The 14,309-nt window shown below is 31.6% G+C and overlaps 2 protein-coding genes across 5 annotated transcripts; one reads left to right on the top strand and one right to left on the bottom strand.

Moving 5' to 3' along the window:
* Positions 1-355: 355 nt before the first annotated feature.
* On the top strand, positions 356-2,713 carry LOC126778293 (uncharacterized). 2 transcript variants are annotated; one of them, XM_050501790.1, is made up of 3 exons: positions 356-495; positions 1,397-1,477; positions 2,068-2,713. In XM_050501790.1, exons 1-3 carry the CDS (start codon positions 442-444, stop codon positions 2,536-2,538), a joined length of 606 nt encoding a protein of 201 aa, XP_050357747.1. In that variant the 5' UTR covers positions 356-441; the 3' UTR covers positions 2,539-2,713. The 2 variants fall into 2 exon arrangements, with proteins under 2 accessions (XP_050357747.1, XP_050357746.1); XM_050501789.1 differs by lacking the exon at positions 356-495 and adding an exon at positions 704-852 and having other exon boundaries at positions 2,068-2,710.
* A 110-nt stretch (positions 2,714-2,823) lies between these two features.
* Positions 2,824-14,088, bottom strand: LOC126778226 (uncharacterized). 3 transcript variants are annotated; one of them, XM_050501705.1, is made up of 8 exons: positions 14,041-14,088; positions 7,660-7,834; positions 7,390-7,556; positions 6,675-6,818; positions 5,073-5,206; positions 4,732-4,875; positions 4,239-4,396; positions 2,824-3,251 (listed from the first exon to the last, which is right to left on the bottom strand). In XM_050501705.1, the coding sequence occupies exons 2-8, from the start codon at positions 7,813-7,815 to the stop codon at positions 3,114-3,116; spliced, it is 1,041 nt and encodes a 346-aa protein (XP_050357662.1). In that variant the 5' UTR covers positions 7,816-7,834; positions 14,041-14,088; the 3' UTR covers positions 2,824-3,113. The 3 variants fall into 3 exon arrangements, with proteins under 3 accessions (XP_050357662.1, XP_050357663.1, XP_050357661.1); XM_050501706.1 differs by having other exon boundaries at positions 14,057-14,079; XM_050501704.1 differs by lacking the exon at positions 14,041-14,088 and adding an exon at positions 8,302-8,416.
* Positions 14,089-14,309: the final 221 nt, after the last annotated feature.

Raw genomic sequence — 14,309 nt, 5'->3', positions numbered from 1 at the left:
CACATGACGTTATAACTATATATTTTTTTAAAACGTTTTATTTTTTCTTTCAGAAATCTTTGCAATTTTTCAAACAAAGCAGACACGATTAACTTTTTAGTATTTTTGACATTGAAGAATTAAAAATCCTAACATGACAATATAAAATTGCAATGTGTCATATAGCAGAGTGGAATAAAGTTGACTATAGCTGTCTAGCAGCCGACTAAGGGATTATTTAGTGTTAAGCGATCAGTGCCAGCACTTACCGCCTCAACAATTAGTTAGGAGGCGAGAAAATGTATTCGCAAAGTCGGGTTATCTGCAGTGGATTCCAGTTGAGTTGAATAGAGTCTCTGCATGTCAACCTATGGGTACGACATCTATGGCTTAACATGATGAGGACTAAATAGGAATTTTGTGTTAAGCGTTCAAAGTTAGATTTTAGCTCATAAATAGTATATGAAGGTGGGAAACCAATTCCATCAGCAAAATAATTCCCGTAGAGGATATCAGGTAGGCAATAATGGTTTACCAGACTGCACTTCCCATAAAAATGGCATAAAGAAAAGGGATAAATAATGATGATCAATACAAATTGAAAAATCTGTTTCTATTGAGATTTTAAACAGCTTACATAAAGTTCGGAACAATAGTATACAAAATTACAAATAGTGTGAAAGAACTCACTTTATCAGAGGTTTTTTGTTTTGAATAATAGTGTTTAGAGTTACATATTTCTAATCTATGTTGAGTTAACTGAAATAAAGTTCATTAAAACGAAGTTTATCAACAGTATCGTTCGCTATGTTCCGTTTAATATTTGTTATTTATGTATTCACGGATTTCTCTGTTGCGTCTGAATCCAATCAAGTATGTAAATTTGCGTTATTATAGTAAAAAACAGACATATTTATAAACGATAAGCAGGCAATTATTTTTAATGGTCATCTATAACTTTTGATTCATAGAAACTAAGTGTTAGGACAGAACAAAAGACATAATCTGCTCGTCTGCAGCGTTTCTTCCATCACCGTCCTCAGCCTATGATTTTTTAGGTTACATAACCTTCTAAATTCAAATTTATTTTTAAATAACTTCAGTTTTCATTGATCTAGTCACTGTGAAAATAAATCTATTTATCACAAAAGTATCAGTAAATATATCTACAACAATACATATTACGACTATTGTGTTTATGGTAAGAAAACGTAGTATTCCAAAAATTACAATTCTGAATTTGACATGTCCAGCGAACATAAATTTCGCGGATACAAAATATTAGCGCGGTTCAGATATGTATTGATTAACGTAAAACTTAATATGTTAAGATATGCATATTAAATAATAAATAATTTAACAGTTAATAAACATTTAATTTGCATAGTGTATCTTAGACAGGTAAATAAATTTTCAGGATACATCACCGTACAACGTCGAAAACAGAATTAAATCTCAAGGGGCCCTAGGTTTTTACGCATCATTAAGTAATAATAAGGTAAGTGAATAATATATTACAGATTAACTTAACCAACAACCATAAATATATTTAAAAAAAAATCATTCAAATAAATAATCGATTATACAACTACAAAAATATTATTTCAAGTGTGCATTTGCAGCACGGCAAAAATACTCAAATTAAATTATTCATTAATATCATACCTCATAATGAGTTTTGATATTTTTTTCATATTCCTTGTAGTTTCACTTTATACAGGGGTTTATTATTACTATAATCAAATCATTTTAAGCATTATTACTTTAAATATGTACATAAATCAGGCTAAGAACAATCATTGTAAAGGTTTAATTAGACCCTTTTGCATCAAATACGGAGTTGTATACGAATCCATAGATGCGCATAATTGAATTTATATTCACTGATGTATAGTCAAAGCACAAAAGGCAAAGTGTAGTAACTCATGAAATGAACATTTTGTACAGGGTAATGAGCAAACGTTTGAACCTATGTAAACTGTTTAGATTTAGATTATTATGGGTATATAATAAATGTAATATATTTAATGTTTATAAATATCTTTATTATAAATTTGTGTAAGGTTTTGATAAGAAATATTTTTATAGGCACCATCAAATTTAAGTTATTTTGAAAAAGACGAAAATCAAGTTAGGATACCGACAAAAATCTATGAAGAACACAAAAAGAAGAAGATAAAGAAATCACCAAAGCGAACGATCCAAAGGATTATTAAGAAAGGTAAGAATCGAAGTAGGAAAATATACGTAAATCCGATAACAAGACAACCAACAGTCACAGCGGAGAATTTTGAAATAATGGACAGCGGTTACACGCATTATGAAGATATAACGACGAGCACCACTCGGAAGAAATCCAGAAAGAGTTCAAGAGTAGCTAGATATCCAATGCCGTTTCACAAACTTCAACAAAGAAAAGATCTGGCAGCGCACTATCGAAATAGAAGACAAGTCGACAGAGATGATGTTTTTATACTAAAAGATCTAGATGAAATTGAATTTGTAAAGAAAGGTAAAGATTATGATGTAGTTGAGGCACACGTAAAGAAATATTGGTAGAATAGTAAGGTTAGATTTTACAATTAAAAGTAACGAGATACTAAATACGGTGAAAAGGGAAATTAATTAAAAGTATTACTAAAAAAGTAAACATTGTTTATTCATTTATGTACAACGATATAATAGAATCGAAAATTAAGAATAATCTTAGTAGCTAATTACGAACTAATTAAAACAAATAACAATACAAAAATTTTAAATACAATAGAAAATCTATTTACATGACACTTATAAAGTTTACGTGTATCCGTCCCTAGCGTACGGGACGAATTTTAACTACACTTAAAAGCAATGACTTTAAATTAGTTCTAAATATTTCTATTTACAATAAAATATTGAATCGAAACTTACTTCATTCGATGGTATATTTAAATTAATTCAAATATAAAAATAATATTAATTATTGTAATGTTTATTTGTGCAACAATAGTATCTAATTAATATTCATGGAATTATTTTTACATGGCCACTGTATTAGTATTGAAATGTTCGTATTTATACAGCGAACCGTTTATCATTTGTTCCTGTTTTTATTTAACGTTTCATTGACATTAATTGGTAACAGTAAACCAATCTTAAGCTTCTTCAGCCTTGATGTCTTCAGCACCTTTCTTGTTTCTGAAATCCCAGCCTTGATATACGAGATCTTGAGGACTCTGATCATGTTCCCTAAACGCTACACCGTTTGTACCGTATTTGTTGTAATGGTTACCCTGAAACATGGGTTTGGTTAATACTTATAATTAAATCAATAGTGATGTAATATTTTTTTGGTAACAGACAAATGTGCTGCTAGGGAAATTTTGACAAATCACCATTCATATTTCAACAATGTATTAAAGTCAGTTCTCGTATTGGATTAATTAATTTTGGATGTATTTATTCTTTATTGAATACTAGAACTAAAATTAATGTGTACATAAGGATTTACAAAAGTTGCATGAGGTGCAACAGTCATCCTTTCGCTAAAGCAACGCAAAATATCTCTTCCAGGCAACCTTTGGACAGAGTGCAGATTATAAAATATCTGAGGCGTTCAATAATTTTTAAATTTAAATTTAAATATTTAGGCTTCTACACATACCTATATAAAAGTAACGAAATACACCCATAATTACATAAACAAATACATATATAATAATAATGTCCTCCACACCGATTTCGGCCACGGCGGCCAATCTCAAGAGAGATTAGCCAACTGCGCAGGAGATATTATAGTGCACAAGTGTGTGCGCAAACACAGGTGCACTCTCTATTCCCTAGCTCTCATAATCCGATGGGACGGCAATCTGACACGACCGGAAAGAGTTCAGGCGCAGGACCAACGGCTTTACGTGCTTTCCGAGGCACGGGAGTGTACACATTTCCAACTTCCAGACTCCGGGCTGCTACTGAGAATTGTTCTGACAGAAAAACTCAATAACTTTTTATTGGCCCGACCTGGGAATCGAACCCAGGACCTCCGGGTCTGCGGCCTAATATCAAGCCACTAGACCAACGAAGCATATGTAACTAAATATACAATAAAAGTAAAATGCTTAAAAACGACAACGGTTGCTTAATAAAGGTAATTTCTCATGCACGGGTTTGCATTATTGATCTATTTTGTATTAAAAACTTTTCCCGAGAACACCTTGTTTTTGTAACAGGTTATAATACAATTTAAAATTCTGCTACCAAAAAAAAAAATTATAACTTACAGCATAATTCTCATAATGTCCGTAATTTGAAGGTCCATGACCTTCTCTGTAAGGGCTCAAGCCAATACCAGCTGGAGAATATTGAGGACCATTGTAATGACTTGACGAGAATGGAGACGAAAGGTTGGGCTTGCAGAATTTGAAGTAGCCAATGACACCTATTAAAAAAAAATTTTTTTTAATGAATAACTTAATATTGTAATACCTATTCAATAATTCTTATGTCCTGGATAATATAAATAACTTAATAATAAATATCTGTTTCCTTGTCTTTAAGTTAGTAAAACATATTCAGGTTTTTTGTTGGAACAGCAAATTTTATAGGATTGGCTTCAATTTCTTGAAACAGCCAAGAAAAATCCACTTTTAATACGGTTCAAAATTTTTTTTATAAAAATATAATAGAAAAAAAATATTTTATAAGAGATAATTTAATAAATTCCATAAAATTATTTTCAAGAATCTGAAAGAAGTTTAAGACCGAAATAGTTACCTGGAATTATAAGAGCCATAAATCCTAGGAATTTCTTGAAACTTGCGAGGCCAAGGATGAGAGGGAGGAACAAGAGTAATTTAAGCTTGAACAGCTTAAGGATTAGCAACATTGGAATGATTAGTTTCTTCAGCTTATGACGTCCTGAAAAATAAGAAAAACATACGTTAAATCATCTTCGATTGATAATACATGAATTTTTCCATAAAGTAAAATTTCTATAAAGTGTGTATTTTTTATGTAATTCTTAAGAAAAATCTTTTAACAATAACTGTTAAGCATTTCTTGAATTTTAAAATAACAGATATTTAAATGCTATGACTCATATATGTTATACTAACGGAATGGGGGTGCTTTCTTGTCTTCAATTATGTCAACTTCATCGGCAATTTCGTCGAGGAACCTTGGAGCTATAACACCGTTAGATGTGACGTCATCATCCAGTTGAAACTCCAGGGCAGTCGATCTTAGAAACCTTTAGAAGGATTTTGAATTAAGAATATAATACATAAGCTATCAGATAAATGATGACCATGTGGACAGAACACGTGTATCTTAGTCGAATTTAATTGAACTAAAATGATTAATATAGCGCCGCATATTTATTTATATAGCCCATTGAAAATTATATGAAGAAATATGAAGCACTATTTATGGTTTTATACTCATATCCAATACTACAGCAAATGAGAATAATTAAGTAGGGTATGAGAATTTACGAGCGAGAGATCCTTTACATTATAAATAGGCGAATATGAACTTAACGAATGAATATCGGTTGGAAGGTGAAGATCCTTACACGTATTACTAATAAATTTATGTTTAACATCAATGGTACAAAATTGATGCATTTATTCTACATTATATTATCTGAATGAACACTGTTTTTTTTTTAAATCTACCTTTTTGCTATATAACCTTTTTATTCATTTGTCTTAATATTTTAGAAACGTCTATATTTCTTTTTTTACTTCTATTTGCACATCCAAAATACGCTGGGATAAAATTCTTTGTGCCTAATACAAACTCTTGACGAATGTTATTTTTTATAGTATAAGTAGGCGGACGAGCATATGCGCCACCTGATAGTTAGTGGTCACCAACGCCCATAGACATTGACATTGTAAGAAATGTTAATTATCGCTTATATCGTTAATGCGCCACCAACCTTGGGAACTACGATATTATGTCCCTTGTTCCTGTAATTAAACTGGCTCACTCACCCTTCAAACCGGAACATAATAATACCAAGTACTGCTATTTGGCGGTAGAATATCTGTTGAGTGGGTGGTACCTATCCAGATGAGCTTGCACAAAGCCCTACCACCAGTAACGAGTAAATGACGAATGGGAGGTCATGATGGTCAAAAAGTCAATTACTGTGTTATTTATTATTACTCACACCGTACCGTACAATATAACAAAGTTATCGTGTAAGAAACTTTGATATTTGATGCTTGAATTGGTCGTTAAATGAAAACCGTCTTACTGTGATGTGATATTTTGATACTTGATATTATATTTTTTTAAGGCGATTAATATGTCTTGTATTACATTCTAAATTATAAGAAACGTCGAGTTTTAATAGATCCACAACTCTTATACTACCAAAATCATAATAAGTATCTTAGGAATGTATTTCTTTTCAATCTACCTTCAATTGTGACATTTAATTAAAGAAATGAATTTTCTTCTTTAACATGATTAAATTTCATAAGAATAAAATTAGAAAAAATAAAATAATATTTGTTCATTAATTTTTTTACTATACTGATAATAAGACATTATAAGATAAGATTTCATTTTTATTGTAAATTATTAAGTTTTAAGATTTCTGGACGTATAAAAAGCTTTATTATTATTATATTACCTGAATATTCATATTTCAGTGTTTAGTTAACCCGTACTTCAACAGTAATTATATAACTTTAATTTTCGCTCACCTTTCAACTTTTCTCATTCCATATTTGACCAGACCATCCCAATCAGAGTCCTCGCTTCGTGGTTGTGAACTTAACTGCGGGGGTTCCCTAGCTAGAGCTCTAGCTTGAGATTCTACTTTAACCAAAACTGCATTATCTGATAATCTGAAATAATGTCATTGTTATTAGTAAAGGAGCTTATTAAAATTATGAATTTTTGTTAACTTAATCACCCTGGGATTACCAGACTGGTTCTGAAAAAATTTGGTGCAGAAGTTGATTATGTCGTATATATTAGGATACCTTTTTTAATTAAAAAAATTGTATTCGAATTTACGCTTAGCGAAGCGGGCGAATAGCTTAATTATTTTATAAAAAGCTATTATTAAAGGATTTTGCTAACATTTTATGTGTTCCACTTTTATAAGTTAGTTGATACGTGCAATATTGCTGTAATTAAATTAAATTGTATCAAAACTTATATTGGCTTTTAAAGAAAATATATACTTCAATTAATTTCTTTAGCAAAAGCTTCTTACACTGCCTATTTCCTTCTTGTTCGTTTAGTGGCAAGCTTAAAAAAGTTTAAAATTTTGGGCAAAAAATTCTTTAGCAATTCCTTAAATACATCTATCGCTATTTACCCCTTAGGAACGAGTCAAAACGGTGCTGTGTTAATCGATTTTCAAATTTTAAGAAGGTCAAGACATATTGTGTAATAAATCATTCAACTCACTGGTAAGCCTGTTTGTCGAAAAAGTCATCAAACGATCTTAAGGCTTGAGCCTTAAAGCAATCAGCGAGATCCCCATTAATACATTGTTGAGTCGATTGTTGGATGTAAGGATCCTGGTCTTCTCCTAGACCTATCCAGTCTAGCAGACCACGACCTTGCGCATGTGGCTGAAGAAAGAAATAAAATTAATAAGAAAAATAATCCTTAATATGCTTAATAAAAATAATTGTGTTCTAATTTCAAATATTGTTTGAAAATTTAAAATCTTACCGATCTTCCATTGTCATCGCCACCAAAGTTCAATGATCTTCCATCCGATTCTTCTTTCGGCGGCTGATCAGGGAGCCTGAATCCGCCATCACCTCGCGATTGCAGCGCCAATACTGCTGCTATAGCGACCATCAGCCATCGAGCCCGATTAAACATCCTCGTTTCTTATGATATCCTGGTAACAAAACAAAACATAAGTCGTGATTTTGTTTAATTTAATTATATTGCTAAATAAATTGAAAAAATGCTAATATTTCGATCAAAGTACTTCAATTATGTTAGAGATTTATAAGAACACAGACATAAGACATTTTAATGAACTATTTCACGCAATAGACGTATCATACAAATAGATATTCAATACTGGAGTTTCCTACTTTTACTTGAGCACTTTCGCGCGTTTAACCGTCTAACTTACTTGTTTTGGTTCGAATGCGTTACGCAATTGATTTTAAACCTTTTTCTATTGAAATTAAGTTTCGAATACTTTAAAAATGTTATATTTTTAAATTTTTTGTTTATGTTATTCAATGCAATGAGAAGTAAAGTGTTACGAATCATTTACTAAATATTCACAATAAAACTGTTCGAAGAGGTTTTTCTTTCATTTGAAAAAAATGAGCCCAATAAAAATGAACATACCATTTAAATATATAGAATTACTCCAATTCTGCCTCAATTTCACATTATACAAATGAATTTTAACAGAAAACTATTTACAAAAACACATCAACGAAGCAGTGTAGTACGGTGCTTGTCCGAGAACGCATCACTGAACAGCGGTCTACGTGCGAGTGAGAGGCACGAAATGCGGTCACAAACTGCGCGTGAGTTGACAATAAAATATCGTAGAATAACATATGTAGATACGTTAAATATAATTTCATATAAATCAATTACAAATAAAAAATGTACTGTATTGATTGTATAATTAAATTATATTATACAAAAGCGTTTATTCGTTGATTACATTTATTTTTCAAACGTTGAGAAGATGGAAGATCTTTAATATAATCCTGTTAATATTCTGTACTTGCATTTAATAAAATATAATAATATATTTTTCAAGCTGGTTTTTGTATTTTTATTGGATTTGTCATATCTGTTTATTAATCTTTGCTCAACGTAGCGGAAGTGGAATTGAGTCGGTTTATGCGTTGAATACAAAGCTTGGCACAATTTTTAGGACATTGCTTTTAATAAATTGCGTAGTCCTTAATTTTTCATTGGAATTTCCTCAAAAAAGAAACGCTCGAGGCATACTTATTCCATTTATAAATTATAAAAAAAAATATTATTGTTTTTATAACCGTAACCGTAATAGCCTGTGAATGTCCCACTGCTGGGCTAAAGGCCTCCTCCCTTCTTTGTTTTTATAACTTCAATTGATTTTACTGACACTGAAAATGTGCAAGAATTTAAATCAATGTAGATTTATATTGTACTAGTTTTCGTCTACAGTTTCGCCCGCATGTTAGCGGCTGAGGTTAAGGAATTAGTAGAAGATGCTTTTGCAACAATATCGTCTTCTAACAGTAGATCCTTTACGAGCGTTAATGTTTGACATTAATATACTGATAAAATAAGTTATCACCCGCCGGTAAATGATCCACTGTTCTGGACTCACGGCTCAGGACTTCTCTCCTATTGAAGAAAAGGTTTGGAGTTCATTTCACCACGCTGATCGAAGGCGGGTTGCTTAATACTGAGTTCGAACACGTAATCGTCGGTAAAGTTTCTGTTAGTGAACCATTTTGGCTCTGTAATAAATAAAGTAATTTTTAATAATCCTGTGGAAATAACAGGAACTTAGAACTCTTATTACCTCATAACATATGTCCGTAAACATAAATTACTCACTAACTATTTTTTGCATTTCTAATTTTTAAATATATCCATAATTTTTTATTTAATTAATAATAAAATAATTAATGTGTTTTGTTAATATTAAATTTCGCGATGTATGTAATAAATTGCATATATTGTATTCGGGTTTTTACCGCGATGTAATTACTTGTCAGGTCATCATACCCACACCAGGTGCAATACAGTCGAAACGACGGCCCACAAGAATATACATAATCTTCGTAATTAAGCTTGAATATAATGTAATTTTGTTCTCTGAAACGTCCATTACGTCTTAAGGGATAGACCGACTCGTATGGTACGACGCCGAGCAGCATGACACTCTCTTATTCCTCTCTACTGCTTTCTGAATGTGTGGTGTACTATATGCTTGTTCCCAGGTCGGGCCAATAAAATGTAATTGGATTTTTCTATCAGAAAATTCTCAGTAGCAGCACGGAGTCTGGAATCTGGAAGTGTGTATACTCCCTTGTCTCGGAAAGCACGTAAAGCCGTTGGCCCTGCGCCTGAACTCTTTCCAGTCGTGTCGAATTGCCGTCCAATCGAATTATGAGAGCTAGAGAGTAGAGAGTGCATCTGTGTTTGCGCACACACTTTTGCACTATTATATCTCCTGCGCAGTTCGCTAATCTCTCTTGAGATTGGCCGCCGTGGCCGAAATCGGTCTAGAGGACATTATTATTATATATGTATTTGTTTATGTAATTATGGGTGAATTTCGTTACTTTTATATAGGTATGTGTAGAAGCCTAAATATTTAAATTTAAATTTAAAAATTATTGAACGCCTCAGATATTTTATAATCTGCACTCTGTCCAAAGGTTGCCTGGAAGAGATATTTTGCGTTGCTTTAGCGAAAGGATGACTGTTGCACCTTATGCAACTTTTGTAAATCCTTATGTACACATTAATTTTAGTTCTAGTATTCAATAAAGAATAAATACATCCAAAATTAATTAATCCAATACGAGAACTGACTTTAATACATTGTTGAAATATGAATAGTGATTTGTCAAAATTTCCCTAGCCGCACATTTGTCTTTTTTTTACTGTACTGTGAGCATTGTTAATTTAAAAATGTCTAGTATAAAGACCTAGTTGTAGTCTCGTCTAAATTAGGAAAAATCTCGTTTGAATAAAATTTGATCTACTATTCCAAGATAAGCAATAGTTTGTAACTTAAAGGATTAGCCTATCAAAGATGGTCCTTTATAAATAATTATTACTTAAATAAAAAACCTAATTCTACATACGATAGTATGCCTTATTATATTATGTCAGTAACTATTTTCGCGTGATGTATTTTTAAATCAATTCGATGTTGTCGGATGTGTATATAAATTGTATGTTTTATTTGTTTTGTTTAATCTGTTAATCTTATAACCGAATTGATTAAAAAAAGTGTAAGTATTTTTATTATATAAATGTTTTAAAAAAATGCTTTAAAATGAAGTAATTTTTCTCATCATTGTTTTTTTTGTATGGAGTCGAGTTATTTATTCGTATATGGTTGCGTTTAACATCGATGGGAGGAACTGGCAGAGGACCGTGCCAAGTGGAGACGCCTTATTCACGAAGGTCAATCAAAGCATGACAATGACTGGTTTAAACTACTAAAAGAAAAACGCACTAGGCGTCATGAGCGGGCTTCAAACCCCCGCCCATCTGGGGGCGCATACACTTGTCGGAAGTGCGGCCAAAGGATCCTCTCTCGCATTGGTCTTTTCAGTCATGAACGCAAGTGCCTTCGCGATGCCGCTTAAATCATCTGTCAAAGATGCAGAGGCTTATATATATATTAATATGTTGAATGAGCAGGCTTATTCATACATGTTCGTAAATATGTTTATTAGTGTATATGAATAGTTCGGCCGACATTTCAAAAGCTATTGTTTATTGAAATTTATGACTAGCATAGAAAATGAGGTTCGTGTTTTTTTCTTCCATTTAGCATTTTTAATTATTAGTTTCACTTTTTTTTTTTGGTGGTTAGGGTTTTGTGCAAAAACGTCTGGCTGGCTATCACCCACTCATAATATATTCTGTACAAAACGGCAATACTATACAATATGTATAATATACACTGGTGGTAGAGCTTTGTGCAAGCTCGTCTGGGTAGGTACCACCCACTCATCAGATATTCTACCGCAAAACAGCAGTACTTGGTATTGTTGTGGTCCGGTTTGAAGGGTGAGTGAGCCAGTGTAACTACAGGCACAAGGGACATGTAAGCGATGGTAAACATTTTTTACAATGCCAATGTCTATGGGCGTTGGTGACCACTTACCATCAGGTGGCCCATATGTTCGTCCACTTTTCTATTTTCTATAATTAAAAAAAATAATACCAATAAATATCATATTATCATAGTATTAACGGTAAATATGTAAATACATTTTTTTAAAGTATTGTTGATGTCTATGTTTTCTTAAGTAACAGCTTCTATATTATGTATTGACGTATAAAACTGTATTGGATAATATGACAGTATGAGTAGCGAGTTACTTAAATAACGTTTCGTTATATAACATATTCTATAAATGATTCTAGGTCATTTGAGGACAAAATGTTACGTAAATGTTACGTATACTGGAGCATAGAACAAACAGGATGACGATTTCTCTATGTATAACCTGTTCCAACTTTCCAAAGACAATGTATTGGTTTTCTACATGATATAATACTAGATAACAATCTGCTCGCGAATACATCTGCGTGTGAGGAGAAGAGTGTATGAGGTAGCAAATATATGTCCTTTTTCGTTCCTCTGACAGTTGAGTAGTTACGACGTGATAGCGTAACAAGCAATCGAATAAACAAACTCGCATTTGCACTAATAAAATATTCGGGATACTTGCCAAAATTTACATTTAGTATTTTGTATAAGCTTAGTCGACTTTTCTTTTGTTTATATTTCTAAAATTTTGTTTAATTAAACAAATTGTTACGACATGTACGTACGAATTTTACTTATTGAGATGAGTAAAAAAAACAAATATAGCAGATGGAGAAATGGCGGCGGATAGAAAACATTATCCCTGTGACTCTGTCTATCTGTTACGCTTTCATGGCTAAACCACTCTACCAAATTTGATGAAATTTCGTATGAAGTAAGCTTGAATCACAAGAAAGGGGCTAGGCTTCTTTTTATACCGAACACCTTGCGGGCAAATCAAGTAAGCAATAATACAAAAAAACTAAACTACATATGGTTTTATTTTTAATTTCGTTAGTAATTCATGACATTCTGAAAGTGAGTGTAGTATCTTAAATGTCCATTGTTACGAGACGAAACCTACTCTTAAATACAACAATTGGTTTGTCTTACATAAGGACACAGACATATCCGCAGTGGTCGAAATACGACTACTTTATTTTATATAACATATACGTGTGAATGGGCAAGTGTGCCGTTCAAAGCCACAGCCATCACCAAGTAAATCTACAAATATCATTATTGACAATTTAACGAAAATATATATGACATTGCATATTGCTATTTTTTTTCGAATATTATTTCTAATATTTATTTATTGATGCAATAGAGCTTATTAAAAAAAAATCGGTTGACAAATTGAGTTACAAAAATAAAAAAAAATAATTATATTATATCTATAAATTTAATCAAAATGTCTAAATAAGAATAAAATACTCAAGCTACTTCAAATTCCTTCGGTTGAAATCAACATTTTGAAACCATGTTAGAAGTCAAGTATAACGCTTTCTCTCCTGGATAGGAGAGATGAGCTGAGATTCCATTAAAGTTTGTGATAATATTCTATTGCATTACTACCTCTTCATGCTACCTCGAAAACGAAATGTAATTTTAATTAATTTTAGAAAAACAAACGAGGTAATTGCCACTAATCTTATTATTGATGTGAAATAGTTATTAGTGCACGTTGGGGGTAAAACTGTCACAGTATACGACGCGTATTATACTATAAATATCGTGGTTATATATTATATAAAAAGTTTTTTTTTTTTTTTTTATCGAAACAATGTTTTTATTCATTTTACTCCATATTTTTTATATTTAACATGCTGCGGTGTCACGTTTTTTATTATTAATTGAAAAAGTATTTAGTAGTCGGTTTTGTAATCATTGTATGTTAATATTTAAATGACATCATATTTAATAAAGAACCTCATATTATTGTTTTATGCTCAAGTATTCATGACTTAAATACAAAAATAGCTTTGCAATAAAAGGATAGACTAAAGGATAGACTACAATGTATCATGATAGCTAGGTATAAGCCTTTTCTCCCATCGAAGATAAGACCTAGGACTTAATCCACCACGCTGCTTCAATGCAGTTTGGTGGAAACACATATTATGGATTTTCGACACATGCAGGTTTCTTCAAGATGTTTTCCTTCACCGTCGAGTATGAATGAATATTCGAAAATAATACACATGAAAATTCAGTTATGTCATCTCGGCTCATATTTTAGTCATAAATGTTTATTATTTATGTTATTATTTATAAATAAAAATAAATTAAAATCTTACCTTTAACTGTTATTACCTAATATCTAGATCACGTTCAATGTACTGGGAGTTGCAAACGAGAATGACCCACGGATCGGCAAACTACCTTATATAATAACAATATAAGAATTGCATAAACTTCTTGGATCCGTATTGTATAAACCCATTCTGACAACGCAATTGCAACCTTAAATCAATGCAACACGTTTTAAATTCATAGATTACCTTATACACAACCCAAATTGCTTAAATGCAATCGAAATTCAACTTTAATGTGTGATACATATTGA

The sequence above is a fragment of the Nymphalis io genome, chromosome 25 (genome assembly GCF_905147045.1).
Source record: "Nymphalis io chromosome 25, ilAglIoxx1.1, whole genome shotgun sequence".
Lineage (NCBI taxonomy): Eukaryota > Metazoa > Arthropoda > Insecta > Lepidoptera > Nymphalidae > Nymphalis > Nymphalis io.
The sequence above is the reverse complement of the archived record's forward strand: the minus strand, read 5'-3'. Positions and strand labels throughout refer to the sequence as shown.